Genomic DNA, 14,299 nt, shown 5'->3' with positions numbered 1-14,299 from the left:
TCCTTTGTGCTTCTTCCTTTCAGTTGAAGCCACAACTTCTGTTTTGTGACGGAGCCACACACACTCCCTGCCCTCTCACTCTTTACGCACTTGACTTCACTTCCTCTTCCAACCTGACCAGTTCCCCTGTGATTCCTCCACTGTCAACATTGATGATGTACTTCTCATTTTGGGAGCTGTGAGCTTTATAAAGCCGAGGCTGAGGGCGTCGCTGCTGTTTACCTGCAGACCAGACAGGCGGCGGGCATCATGGAGCTGAAGGTGAAGAGAGAGGAAGAAGAAGGAGCCTCACTGCTCTCAGCACACTCTGCACATTCACAAAGCATAATCTGTTTAATGATTGATGACTTGTTTGAACAGAACGTTGTTGTGTTTCTCTCCTCTCAGGACTCCATCAAGGGAGGCGTGTGGATCAACCACTGCCTTCTTGAAGGGAAACATCATTATGAAGTGGAAAACGTGATCAAAATCAAGAAAGCTAACGGAGTCAAATCGTTTGTCAGGTAGTTTGGAGGAAAAGGCACAGAACAGAATGAAATACAAACTCTTTACTTCCTGCTTAAAGAAACTGGATCAAGCTTCTCAGCAGATCACAACGTTTAGATGACAGTGACGTGTTCTCTCTCTGTGCGTCCTAGGAAAGGAGACAAGCTGCTGCTGATAAACAACATCGACCTGCAGGATCTCCCACCGGAGGAGTTTGCTCAGATCTTAGCGGAGGGAAACCCCAAGGTGGTGAGTTCAAGTTCAAACACAACTCAAGCTGTTTGTCACAAATGTTACGTCCACTTCAGTTGAAACGCAGCCGCAGAGAGACGCAGGGCAGAAACAGCTTCTGTGACTGTGTTAGCTAGAGGAAACAGACTGTACCCTGATATTTGTGAAGCAGAGACTTCATTAGTGATGAAGGTGCTGATAGTTTGGCCAGCTTCAAATCTTGCTACACAACTGGATGACTTTTTAAATAGGGGAAGTTAAGGACTTAGCTCCTAAAATCGCCTTTGTGTGTCAGTCAGAAGGTGGAAATCTGTAAGAGCGGCGTCTGCTTCACACAAACTGAGATCAGGACATCACAAATCACAAACAAGCTCAGCAGCACAACAACAAAGTTACAATCACACAGGAAAAACTGGGATTCAAAGTGTCTGTTGTGTCATTTGTGTATGTAGGTGTTTATGTGTTTTTTGTCTAATCTAAGAACAGTAGAATAACTCAATCTAAGCTCCTCCCCCCTCTGACAGACGGTGCACAAGGCCCCCAAGATGAAAGAGGCGCCCGCACAGCCCCGTCCTGCTGGGAACTCTTTCCTCCCCGTCTCTAAAGAGGTCACGCTGCTCAGCTTCTGCATGGAAATGAGGAGAGAGGAAGACTTGAAAGAGGACGAAGGAGGAGAAGGCGGAGGAGGAGGAGGAGGAGAGGAAGGGTTTTGCCCAGTTGTGGAGGAAGTGCAGGAAGAGGATCTTCTCATTGTTTCTATGGTGAAGACCAGCATCTCTGTGGTGGCAGGGCGGAGCTGTGAGACTGTAGTCCCCTGCAAAGGATGTGATGGGACCCCATGTGCCCTGGACGATGTGGTCATTGTGTCAGAGTCCAGCTCAGTCACACTCGGTAGGTAACTCCTCACCCCACTGCAATAAACAGGGAAAAGCTTCATGTATGAGCAAACAAAGAGGATGTGAGAAATGTAGAACTGACTGAACTGTTTACTTCTGCTTCCCTTTCAGTACCAAGAGGGACGTTTAAACAACTCAAACAGACAAACGCCACCATCGCACACGCCGCTTCTCACCAATACCTCCAAGCCATCTGTTCACAGAGGATCCTGCGTGTTTCACCTGAACCAGGTGTGTGTGTGTGTGTGTGTGTGTGTGTGTGCATGTGTGTGTGCACCCTGCAGCACAAAGCCCCAGTTAACCCTCTTCAAACTAATTGTCGTCCTTTCATCCGTCCTATCTTCTCTGTGTGTGTGGATCCAGAGAAGATCACCATCTACCAGTACAAGCCCAATGATATCAGCCTGCTGGTCAAAGGAGTCGCAGTGGTCCTGAACTTTACCCATTCCAACTGCTTCCTCCGGTGCTGCAAGGATGGAGACAGTGTGTTCCTGAGAGTGGAGGTACCACTGCAGCCTGCACACACACACACACATCCAGTTCACTCGTGTTGTTAGATGGGTTAACACATGGAGAATAGAAGCTAATGAGGTTGTTGTTGTTGTGATGACATCGTGGGATTGATCCTCCTGCTGCAGCCTCTTCACATGGAGTTTCCACGGTAACCTCCTGTGTTTGATCCATATTCATCTTTGCCATTTCAGACATGTGCTAAGCAGAAGCTAAAGGAGATCTCTTCCACCGATCAGTGCGGCCTCTCCTTCGTGTTCTACATGAAGTCCACGAGGGCGGGAGGACGGCGGCGCTTTGAGTCAGCGCTGCACGCCGGCTGGTTCATCCACATCGTGAACGAAGCGGTGGAGATAAAGCCGGCGGACGAGTTTGAAGACGAGGCCATCTTTGTTATCTACATTCAGAGTTGATGGAGGAAGGCGGTCTTCAGGCTCAGTCCACTCAGCCAGGCCAGTTGATGATGCGTTTGAGGAGCGTGGGAGAAACCTGGTGAAAGCTGATCTGTCACTGTGTCAGATTCTGAGTACATACATAGATCTGTGTCACACAGCTGTAACTCTGTAGAATGGGGCTTTGATGCAGGCGTACACATCTGGAGGCACAGATGTTTATGGAGATTCATTTTTGTTATTATGTTTTGTTACTTTAAGTGACCTTGCAAACCTAATGCAGCTTTCATTCAAACTCAAACCAAAATGTTGTGATGTGATGAAACTATTTATTGAACCAAATGTACATGATAATGAGACAGAATAACACAATGAAACACACGTGCCCAGTGTGTAGAAACTGTATATAGCATTAATATCAAACGTACAGATGTGTTTAAATTAGCACCGATAGAGAAAACATCTTTATACGACATCAGACGATTCTGCAGGTTTTTCATTATAATGTTATTATTATTTATACTGCAATCTGAGATGAACATACATCAGTGAATAAAGTGAATGAACTCTTTCTGTCTTTGTGTATTTGTGATTAAGTGATAAATAGTTTTATATATGAGTGTTTGATCATTGGGGGATCTTTTAAACAGTAATATAAAAGTAATGAGGTTAAACAATACGTCTGGTTCTTTTGATTCATTTGCCCAAATTTAAAATAAACATAAATATTGAAAATGTCTCCGTATCTACATCACAACAGTGAGAAAAGGAGGATATAAGATTCACACACACGCACACACACACAGAGAGAAGCTGGGCAGGATCTGCTAAAGAGACGACCTGCACGACCTTCAGCTGTTTATGAAGGTCAAAGCACTAAATTAACTGAGCCTGATGCATGAACACAATGCACAGCTGTGTCAATGTAAAGAAGTTTGGAGGAGGAGTTGGACTGTTCCCTCCTGGACAGTGTGTGTGACTGAGGACTACCTCATGTCCGTCAGTCCTCTGGAGACAGCAGTGGACTCATAATCCACTTGTTTGCTCGTCCCCACTGTCCTCAAACGCTTTGTTGATGTGACTCTCAGTTTCTGAGCTGTGAGCTTTATAAAGCCGAGGCTGAGGGCGTCGCTGCTGTTTACCTGCAGACCAGACAGGCGGCGGGCATCATGGAGCTGAAGGTGAAGAGAGAGGAAGAAGAAGGAGCCTCACTGCTCTCAGCACACTCTGCACATTCACAAAGCATAATCTGTTTAATGATTGATGACTTGTTTGAACAGAACGTTGTTGTGTTTCTCTCCTCTCAGGACTCCATCAAGGGAGGCGTGTTGATCAACCACCGCCTTCTTGAAGGGAAACATCATTATGAAGTGGAAAACGTGATCAAAATCAAGAAAGCTAACGGAGTCAAACCGTTTGTCAGGTAGTTTGGAGGAAAAGGCACAGAACAGAATGAAATACAAACTCTTTACTTCCTGCTTAAAGAAACTGGATCAAGCTTCTCAGCAGATCACAACGTTGTCTCGTAGAGATTCTCCACAGCTCCTTCCATTGTCTTCTTCCTAAAGATGCACAGCAGAGAAAACACCGGTCTCAGAATGATGCACATCAAAATGTAAAATAAAAATATCTGTCAATGCCTTTATTATGAATGTGTCCTGTGTGTTTGTGTGTTTTCTTAAAGCAAACTGACTTCCTGCGGTCTCTGATGCCAGTGGCGATGAGGTAAACTCCAGCCAGCACCACGATGCCCATGACCACGCCGAACACCACCAGCCACACCGTCACAGGCTGCTCGGTGGGCGGGGCATACGTGGCCGGGATACCAGCAAACTCCAGCGTCTGGTCATCCAGCTGGAAGGCGTCATTGATGCGGCCACGAGACAGTCTGAGGAACAAGACAAGCATTGTTACCCACAATGCAGCGGTGAAGGGATGATGACATCAACACCAGAAATGACAACAACAACAACAACAACAACAACAACAACAATAATAATAATAATAATAATAATAATGATAATAATAATAATAATAATAAAAAAACAATAATAATGATGAAAAAAATCATTTAAATAATTTTCATTTAAAAATTAAAATTAAAATTAAAATTAAAATTAAAATTAAAATTAAAATTAAAATCAAAATCAAAATCAAAATCAAAATTAAAATCAAAATTAAAATTAAAATTAAAATTAAAATTAAAATTAAAATTAAAATTAAAATTAAAATTAAAATTTATTTAAGTAAACAAACAAATAAATAACAAATAAATAACAAATAAAAAAATTAAAATCTGTTGAAAAGCTCTGCAAATTGTTTGTAAAATCTAAAACCAAGCTTGTACATTTTAGAGTTTAACCAATCATCTTTATTCTACCCGGCAGTGCTCACCGGATGGCCGCCTCCAGTTCGTGCTTTGGGACGTATGTGATAGGAGTTCCTGGTTTGGTCACTACGACTTCGAAAGAAATCCTTTCAGTCTCACCAGAGATACGAACATTTTCTGATCTGGAGGTGCAAACAGGGAAAAGCTTTGAAATGAAAACAGAGCAGAGAGTTTGAATCTGAAACGCTGTGACGTGTGGCTGACTCACGTGAAGGCGACGCTCATGTTCTTGGTGTTGTAGTATTGCCTCATGGCGTAGGCGATGTTGGTCTTGAACAGGTACATCTCGTTGCTGTTCCATGGATACTGAAACACACTTTAGTAAACCTCTGTTTCCCTTCATGCAGTCCAGTTTAACTTTGTAAATACAGGATGATGTCACTCATACCACATTACTACAGTGTGGGATGCTATCATGAATAACTATAGCTAAGTGTTTAGAATAGATCAGTCAGCCCCTGTCAGTCTCAGTGATGGTACTCACAGCGTTGTTGCCCATAGCAGCCTTCAGACTTATTCTCACTTTAATGGAATCTTTGGAATCTGTGAATGAATCAAAGCATAAATCCAGTAAATAAAACATCAGAAAAGCAAAGAACTTATAATACGTATATTTTAATATTATCTATGTGATCCAGTTGCTGTGATTGATGACTTTTGCCCTCACATGGATCAATGGCTGCCCTCCAGCCCACATGTCTGTTGTTCTTCTTGTTCTCCTTCACCAGCCAGTGTTGGAGCTTCTCAAAGTACTCAAGCAGGGGTGCAGCATCCATCTTCACCTCACTGGAGATCATATCCAGAGCTCGGGTCCACGACTTGGACCGGCCAAGCTCCAGCATTTTCCTGATGATGATGATGATGATGATGAAGTGCATATCCTAACTGTATGTAAGTATGATGCAAGCCTTCAGTGGTTTGTAAACAGGTGAGTCCTACCTCAGCTTGTCTCCCGCCGCTGTAGAGTTTGTGATGTCACATTTAAACAAGTCGTCTGTATGATTGGCAGCCTCACAAAGAGCTTTTTGGAACTGGAACTGGTAGATGGTTCTTGTAAAGTACCTGTATTTCAACACAGACACACACACACACACACAATCAGAACCTCCACATATCACCTAAAGCAGCAGGTTTGAAGAACTGAGGTTGACTCAGTAAGTCAATCGTCCAAACACATCAACAAAGCTCTAAGGTCCTGTTTTGCCGCCTAAAGCGCTGACTGACGCTGCACGGGATCATGTTTCATCGCTTCCTCACTCTTTGTAGGCCAGTTTCATACACACACACACACACACACACACACACACACACACACACACACACACACACACACACACTGAGGCTCTGGCTGTGTTGTAAACAATCAGAGCTGTCAGTCATCTGAAGCGATCAGTAAGATTTGACTCCGAGCCGACCGCAGTGCCTGAACATCAGGGATGAATTATGGATCCTTTAAACTCTCTGGATTTCTCCCTCATATTCTTCCTCAGAGGTTTGACCCGACGTGTATACACACATGTTAACACACATGTACACACACATGTATACACACATGTAAACACACATGTACACACACATGTATACACACATGTACACATCTGCTTCATCCAACACACGGCTCTCACACTCTCACACCAAACTTGAGAGTGCCTTTGAAAACCTTTGGTTTTCAAAGGCACTCTCAAGTTTGGTGTGAAACCAAAGGTTTTCAATCCAACAGGATAAGAACAATCAGCTGTTTCATGGATTTGGTCAGAGAGGAAGAACTAAGCTGGTTTGGGATCTGATCTAGAACTGAAACATGGAACCCTGTGGTCTTCAGAGTTGAACAGGTTCTTCTTCTTCTTCTTCTTCTTCTCCTCTGACATGCAGGTTACCTGATGAAGGAATAATCCCCAGACACATGGAACAGAGCCGGCGGGTCACAGTAGGTCTCGTCTCTGGGCACCGGCTCCACCACTCCAACCATCTCCCTCCTGTCAGGTGAGAGGAGCAGGTCATCAACAGAACCACAGCTGCTGAGCTCACAGAACCTTTCACAGAACCTCATAGAGACACAAACGCTTTGCTGCTTGCTTACTTCATCTCCCACCAGCGCTGCATCCACTCGTCCTTGGTGATGTTGCCGTCAAACACCTGCCACCTCCACTCCTCCAGCATGTAGGTGAAGGGCAGCGTGGCCACGATGGTCAACGCCTGCTTCAGCAAGAAGTTGATCTCCGTTTCTGTGCTCCAGCAAAGAAAAAGGCCCGTTTATATTCTACTACATGATGAAATGTAAGGGAAAAGGTGCTTGGTGTCTATAAAGGAGGATTCTGGAACGTTCTTCTGGGCTGTGGGCTCATCTCAGGTACGGTCAGGATGCTATTCATGAGCTACATACAAGCAGAACAGCTGTTTCCTGCTGCATCTCCACGTTTAAAAGTGTGTTGACACTATAAATGTACCGTTATCAGAGGTGAAGTCAACAGGAAGGAGTCCCAGGGCCTGCAGGTGTGAGGGCGTGGCGGCGGACAGGGACATGATCTCTCCCACAGCCTCATGGAAGCCCTCGTTGGCTCCGTCCCTCAGCAGGTAGGACAGGTTGCTGTAGGCCATCTGGTACTGGTTGTGACCCATCTCGTGGTGCACCGTCAGGAAGTCGTCCATGTTGACCTTGGTGCACATTTTGATCCTGGTGACGTCAGAGGAGAGGTGTAGAGGTCAGCACTCGTGTTGTGATACCGTATCAGATGTGGTGCGCAGACAAAAGATGGATACATAAGTCAGAGATAATAAACAATCAAACACAGAGTCAATAAAGACGGAGTCGTCTGAGGAGGCAGGGAGATCAGGAAACCACAGATGAATGATTAACAACATCTACACTCAGGCTCAGAGATCAGTCAGTGTGGTTGATCCTACCTGAAGTCCTCCCCGTTGCCCATGTCCCAGGCTGTGGGGTGGCACACAACCTTACGTCCGTCATCTGGCTTCTCCAGCATGGAGTCGTTCCAGAAGTTTTCATTCATCTTATAAAGGCCCACAGACATGAAGAAGGCCTCCGCTTCTTTGAACAGCTGACGCTCCGTCCAGCCCTAAGAGTCAAGCAGATGTTTCCTCTTCACATCTGCAGTCTGAGCTCCTATACGCACACACACACACACAGAATCAAACTAGCAGCCTTACGTTACCTTGGCTACCATGGTTTTGCTGACATCGATGTCTTCTTTGTGAGGGTAAGGGACAGACAGAGCGTACAGGTTGGTCCAGAATCTGCCCCACATGTCACCTGGAGAGGAGACAGACTGAGTGAAGCGGCAGTACTGAGATGTGAACACCAGAGGGAGCTGTAGTCTTGTTAAAGATAGAGAAAAGGGTTCCACTCTTCTTCCTCTGCACATTTTACGTGACTGTTTACTTAAATATGTTTCTTACCTTCAGAGCATAAAGTATTTTGTTGCCATAGTAACTCTTTAAGAGTAACTTGACACGGATATTTATGTTCATTCTGTTGTTGCCTATGACGACAGCCTGAGCTCCTACACCTGTGCTGACATGTGGCAGCAGCTCGGCTCATGATGTCATATCCTGCCCACACACACACACATACACACATACACACCCAGCAGGTGGGCTGGTAAAGGTCCCTGTGGGTGGATGCGTCCCGGGTAGACGTCCATGAGCTTGGAGCGCACGTACGCATGCAACTCCTTATACAGAGGCAGGATCTGTGGAGGACAACGTCAAAGTTAGATCAGATGAGTTAGATTTCAACTTTCACACGTCGTTGGAGCGTAGACGAGACCAGACCAGACGAGACCAGACCAGACCAGACCAGACCAGACCAGACGAGACGTACCTCTTTGTATATCGCACGGACGTCATCCATGAGCTGATGTTGGGTGTACTTATACCGACTGTCCTCCTCTATGGTCTCATAGTTAGATCTCCAGTATGCACCGTAATCTTCAAAGTCTGGGAGAGAGAGAGAAAGAGAGCGAGAGAGAGAGAAAGATGAGTGTTATATGAGCTGAGCCTCAGGGTGGTGCTGCTCCTTGTCTATCAGCTGTTTGTCTCTCAGGTTCCAGTTTGGTTTCTGTGCGTTGCTTTGATAAGAGAACAGTTAGAGTTCAAGGTCAGACTGAGAGACTGAGAGTTTAATCTCCATTCACAGCTCAGCAGGACTTCAGCTCCTCAATCAAACATTCAAACAGAAGCATGTGAACGTCTCAAACTGGACTTCAGTGCAGTTTAATGTACTTCTGTCCCTTTAGCCCTGAGTTGAAACAAACAGAAGTTGTAGTTTGAGTCGTGTCACCGTTGAGTTTGGCCGCCTCGTTCTTCAGATCCACATAGTCTTCGTACAGAGGCCTCATCCTCTTCCCCACCTCTCTCCTCCAGCCCTCCCACACATGCAGACGCTCAAAGTAGTCCCGGCTGTTGGCCATAACGTCTTCCAGTCCTGTGAGCGGCAGGGACACGGAGCAAACACACGCATGTCAGAGAGAGAGAAGAGTGTTAGAGCAAAATGAAAAGGTCTTAACTCTTAGCTCATTCTGTTAGTGAGTGACAGTTCTGTGGTTCAAAGCCATTTAGTTTGGCTCAGACAGAAACGTCTGAATCAGCTGTGTGAGCTTGGTGGCGTGAGCGGAGTACCTGGCTCCAGAGTCTGGCAGTTGAAGTGGTCGTCCATCAGACAGACGGTGGCGGTGCTGTAGATGGTGCTCATCTCACTCATGACCTTACTGAGCTACAGCACCAGAGCAGAGCACACGTTAGACTGTGTGTGTGTGTGTGTGTGTGTGTGAGAGGAGAACATGAGGTCAGATGGTGGTGGAGATGAAGAGGAGCGACTCTCTTACGTGCGCTGCCTTATCCGGCGTCAAAGCTCCGGCTCCTTTGTCCTGCAGGGAGATCAGCTGCAGTTTGATTTCAGGATCTGTGATGTCGGAGAGGGGAAACTGCTGGGACTCCTCTGACATCTTGGTGTAGAAGTCGCTCCAGCTTTGCCCCTCTGCTCCCTACGAGGAACGCAAACAACCAGGATGTTCTAAGGGTTCAGTATCATTACGAGGACAGAGATGATAGAGGAGCACTCACCAGATTGTCTGAGTTCTCCTTTGTGATGTTGGTGTTGTAGGCCCATGATGCCAGAGAGTACTGGTACATGCGCTTACTGGCCTCCTGGTCAAACTTCTTCAGGAACTCTCTGGCGCGGCTCTCCACGTCTGCCTGAGCGCAAACACAACAGAACACAACCAACAACGCTACAACGATCCTAGCAGACATCCTCAGCTCTGTCTGCACACACACACACACTGAGGGGGAAGGACACTGGACTCCGTTTCAATAACCCTCAGGGCTGCCTTGGCCTTTGGACGGAGCCATAATTGAGGGTGGATCTGAGTTTTCCTGTACAGATATGAAGGCAGGAGACATCACAGGGACGACTGCAGATAGAGCTCACAACTACACACAGTCCTCCTTAGTCACTCTGTCATTGTCAGTCAGCAGACACACACACACACACAGATGATGTACAGGTTTAATGTGTGTGTGTGTGTTTACATCGGCTTTATTTGGGCCACTTTCAACATGAAAACACATCCAGTTAATCAAGTTTTATTAGTGCAAAAACACCAATAAATTAAGATGTAAATGATTAACGATAACTCCAACCCCCTCTTCCTCCTCCTCCTCCTCTTCCTCCTCCTCCTCCTCCTCCTCCTCTTAGGATCCGTACAAGCTGAAGTCTGGAACACCGGATTTGAAGATGGAATAGGAAATAAGATAACTATAGAGTACTTGAGCGAACTTACTGTAACTCTACAAAACAAAATGTCAAGGAAACAGGAAGCCAACAACAAGTGACCTCAGCTCCTTATCTTTGTTTCCCAGCACTCAGTAATCTGCAAGTCACGCTGTGTTTAAGTGCTGATAAGAATCATCAGGGGGCAAAGTTTATTACTGACATTTATTACCACCAAGACTTTATTGACTACTTTATTTCATGATATCACAGAAATTAGCATGTTTCCACCGAAACAATCAGAAAAGTTTGATTCCTGCAGTTTGTATTTAAGTCGACGGAGGTTTGTCTGCGCTATGGACACACACACACACACACACACACACACACACACACACACACACACACACCTCCTTTACACAATAACAGAGATAAACGGGTCTTAAATATAATACATTGTAAATGTGTTCCATCTAATGTTATCACAGTTATGATTATGAACATTATGTCATAAATACATGTGATCAAGACTGACAGAAGTGTTCCTTATCTGGTTATAAACTGGTGTTGGGGCAACAAACAGTACAATCAGATCATCTTGATCACTGTAATTCATTGATCTGATTCCTGATCAATGAAGATAAATCTGTGAAACTTCCCATGAACAAAGTGTGTAAGATCACACACGTGAAAGAGATCCAACTCTGTCCACTTTACACGCTTAGATGGACAGAGGACGTAGGATTGTTTAGGTAACTTTATTTTGATCCCTTTGTTCCTGAATGAACTCAACATTCCAAAGCTGTACTGAGACTGAGGCGGCTGTCTGGATCTGGGAGCGCTTTAATGGTGCAACAGCGCCCTCATATGGAGACAGGTAGTATTACTATGCAGCTCAAAGCTTTCACTTCTATGTCACTAATAATATTTTTACTGATTATAATATTATCTTTGGGATTTACAAAAGACGCGACTGAGTCAGGTGAGCTTTTCACCTTTTCATGAATCTACCTTGTCAATCAAAGTCTCAATGTGCCTTCACTGTAAAATGTGGCTGTTTCACACACACACACACACACACACACACACACACACACACACACACACACACACACACACACACACACAGGTTCACTGGCTGGTCTGCTTGTTATTTGCTCTTAGTGGTGCTGCATGGCTGGATGGATGCTGGATCATTGTACAGTTTGTCCTGTAGGCTGCTGGTCTCCTGTCAGCCCTGACTGAGGCCCACGCAGCTCAGACTGTCAATCTGTGGCCCCTCAAATGTGCTGGACCAGCGAGTCTGCCGCAGACGTGTGTGTGCGGCCCACAGACTGAGCCTAGAGGCTATAGGCTAATCACAGTGAATGAAACAGACAACAGTCAGGCTTAGCATCCAGGAAGCTCACATTCAGCAGAAAATCAGTTCAGTGGACAATGTTCATGTATACGCTGCAGCTGTAGGCCAGATTACAGTCTGACAAGATGGAACCAACAGGACGCCTGTAATGAGCCGGGCTTCAGATTAGAGTCCACCAGTGAGCAACACCAAGGCTCAGGCACCAAGGCTCAGGCACCAAGGCTCAGGCACCAAGGCTCAGGCACCAAGGCTCAGATACCAAGGCTCAGGTGGAGCAAATTAAAAAATGTGAGACAGGGAATAGTCTGATTTTTTTTTACAATTTACTTACAAATACTGATTAAGCTGTATTGTTGTTGGGGACCTGTTGTTTATGACACACACACACACACACACACACACACACACACACACACACACACTAACACACACACACACACACACACCGTATGGTTTCTTTTGTGTTCAGTCAGAAACTCAGACTTTATTAAGAATAAACATTTGTGGAAACTTCTCTAAAGAAAGTCACTCCACATGTTTGGAGTTATGCAGAATATTTCTTTTGAAACACTCAGATTTGTGAATTGTGATGTGACATTAAATCAATTCAAGACAATAAATGTCACATAAAGTGAACGTGTTGTCTTCAGCACATTATGTGATCGTGAATGTCTCAGATTGTCTCCAGATGTGTCCTGGCCCTCCCGGAGGCCCTGGGGAACCTGCTGTGGTCCCCGGGTCCTCGTGTCCCCGTGTCTCACCTGTCTGTCCTCTCATCCCTGTCAGCCTGTGTTGTGTTCAGGCCACGGAGCCAGGCTGTGTCAAGCTCAACATAAACAACACACAGCACCGGAAACTAATGATGCACCTACAAAATAAAAGCACAAGTTTGATGCGCGCGGGGCAGATGTGTGTTTGAACGGAGGTGTTTCTCAATGTAAACTCTGAGTTTTTCTACAGCGTGCAGTTTATTTTCATTTCTAATCAATATTCTGCTTTAAACGCGTCTAGAAGCGCCGATTTCTGTTCTTATTTTGAAAAGTTTAAGCTGAAATCCCTTTCCTTCACGGCCGGCTTGACGCACGGAGGCATCCCATGATCGCAGACTCAACACGCATCCTCACACCACTGACCTGGGCTTCGCTGTGTCCTGCATGTGTGTGCATGTGTGTGTGTGCGTGTGTGAGAGGGAGAGTGTGTGAGAGTGTTCCCCGGAAACAAGCAGCAGGATGGAGGATCTCAAGGAGAAATGTGGAACTTTGGATTGACGCCCGGGGATAACGCGCGGTGCTCGGCCTGAACCTCCGCTCCTCCTGGATTTATATGTGGATGTTGTGTTTTTCCACCCTTTTCCTTTTTCTAGCCAGCGGGATTTTACACTTGGTTTACAACTATTTCCTCTCCTGGCGTGCAAAATGCCGTTCGCCAAACGGATTGTGGAGCCGCAGCTTCTGTGCAGGCACCAGATACCCAACGATGAAGGTCTGCTGTTCGAGGACCTGTGTGCCATCAGTAACGTGGTTCTGTCCCGGACCTTGCGACAGCTGTCCGACCTGGCCCGGCACGCCTGCTCCCTATTCCAGGAGCTGGAGAACGACATCATGAGCACGAACCAGCGGGTCTGGGTCCTCCAGAACAAAATAGGCCAGATCCAGCAGACCGCCGGTGCCCTGGACCCGAAGAAGGAGGCAGTGCGTAAGTACCGACCACACACACACACCCACAAAACCGACATACCCCCGCCGGAGCGATTCGGGGTTCGTCTCCATTCATACATGTTTGTGTTCGTGTTCAGACGGGCGCCCACATCCGAATCATGCTCCCCTGCACGCACGCGCGCACGCACGCACAGCACCGCACGAGGACGCGCGCGGATCTCCCAGTGAAACGCGCCACACGACGGGACGCGTCTGCACATATGAGACCCGAGTGGATCCGGATCCGCTCAGTCTTCATTCATTCATTTGGGCGGGTTAGGCTCGGATGTGTCCGTCGACGAGAGAGGGATCGGTGTGCTCCCGCTCGGAGGGGCGTGTGTGTGTGTGTGTGTACGTGTGTATGTATGTGTGTGTGCGTGTGTGTGTGTGTGTGTGTGTGTTGCCGCTGCATTGGCTCAGCATCGCAGCCTCGTTACTGCGGGTAGCGCACACCTGAAGCATGTTAGGCGGCGTGTCGGGGCTCACACACACACACACACACACACACACGCACACACACACACAGGCCGCCTCGCTCCGTTCAGGGTGTGAACATGTGAAGTTGCGTGTCGATCGCTCGGCTCGGGGGGCTCAGATGTGTTTCCGT

General features: G+C 46.5%; 3 protein-coding genes across 3 annotated transcripts; 2 read left to right on the top strand and 1 right to left on the bottom strand.

Moving 5' to 3' along the window:
- Positions 1-131: 131 nt before the first annotated feature.
- Positions 132-3,086, top strand: LOC142990489 (uncharacterized). Its single transcript, XM_076140293.1, has 7 exons — positions 132-261; positions 388-503; positions 639-735; positions 1,242-1,608; positions 1,725-1,844; positions 1,977-2,116; positions 2,318-3,086. Exons 1-7 carry the CDS (start codon positions 250-252, stop codon positions 2,534-2,536), a joined length of 1,071 nt encoding a protein of 356 aa, XP_075996408.1. The 5' UTR covers positions 132-249; the 3' UTR covers positions 2,537-3,086.
- An 862-nt stretch (positions 3,087-3,948) lies between these two features.
- Positions 3,949-10,204, bottom strand: ace2 (angiotensin I converting enzyme 2). The gene is made up of 18 exons (XM_076140292.1): positions 9,987-10,204; positions 9,749-9,907; positions 9,543-9,636; positions 9,205-9,348; positions 8,746-8,861; positions 8,509-8,614; positions 8,078-8,175; positions 7,809-7,981; positions 7,352-7,578; positions 6,985-7,129; positions 6,782-6,880; positions 5,844-5,966; positions 5,572-5,750; positions 5,389-5,447; positions 5,113-5,210; positions 4,910-5,026; positions 4,209-4,403; positions 3,949-4,077 (listed from the first exon to the last, which is right to left on the bottom strand). Exons 1-18 carry the CDS (start codon positions 10,173-10,175, stop codon positions 4,026-4,028), a joined length of 2,373 nt encoding a protein of 790 aa, XP_075996407.1. The 5' UTR covers positions 10,176-10,204; the 3' UTR covers positions 3,949-4,025.
- Positions 10,205-13,410: 3,206 nt separating this feature from the next.
- Positions 13,411-13,690, top strand: LOC142990486 (actin remodeling regulator NHS-like; the record flags this gene model as incomplete). The annotated part of the gene is made up of 1 exon (XM_076140290.1): positions 13,411-13,690. A coding segment is annotated over exon 1 (280 nt), but the record flags the coding sequence as incomplete, so codon positions are not given.
- Between the last annotated feature and the right edge of the window lie 609 nt (positions 13,691-14,299).

The sequence above is a fragment of the Genypterus blacodes genome, unplaced genomic scaffold (assembly GCF_046128005.1).
Source record: "Genypterus blacodes isolate CSIRO-AG114 ecotype Tasmania unplaced genomic scaffold, CSIRO-AGI_Gbla_v1 ptg000549l_1, whole genome shotgun sequence".
Taxonomy (NCBI): Eukaryota; Metazoa; Chordata; class Actinopteri; order Ophidiiformes; family Ophidiidae; genus Genypterus; species Genypterus blacodes.
The sequence above is the reverse complement of the archived record's forward strand: the minus strand, read 5'-3'. Positions and strand labels throughout refer to the sequence as shown.

Bases quoted from the DNA above. Each gene is read 5' to 3' on its own strand.
- LOC142990489 (XM_076140293.1), top strand. The intron at 1,609-1,724 runs GTAGGTAACTCC...CTTCCCTTTCAG, and splicing joins GTCCAGCTCAGTCACACTCG to TACCAAGAGGGACGTTTAAA. The intron at 1,845-1,976 runs GTGTGTGTGTGT...GTGTGGATCCAG, and splicing joins GCGTGTTTCACCTGAACCAG to AGAAGATCACCATCTACCAG.
- ace2 (XM_076140292.1), bottom strand. From the start codon at position 10,175: ATGTCTGCTAGGATCGTTGTAGCGTTGTTGGTTGTGTTCTGTTGTGTT. The intron at 9,637-9,748 runs GTAAGAGAGTCG...CTGGTGCTGTAG, and splicing joins CGCCGGATAAGGCAGCGCAC to CTCAGTAAGGTCATGAGTGA. The intron at 5,751-5,843 runs GTAGGACTCACC...CATCATCATCAG, and splicing joins GCGGCGGGAGACAAGCTGAG to GAAAATGCTGGAGCTTGGCC.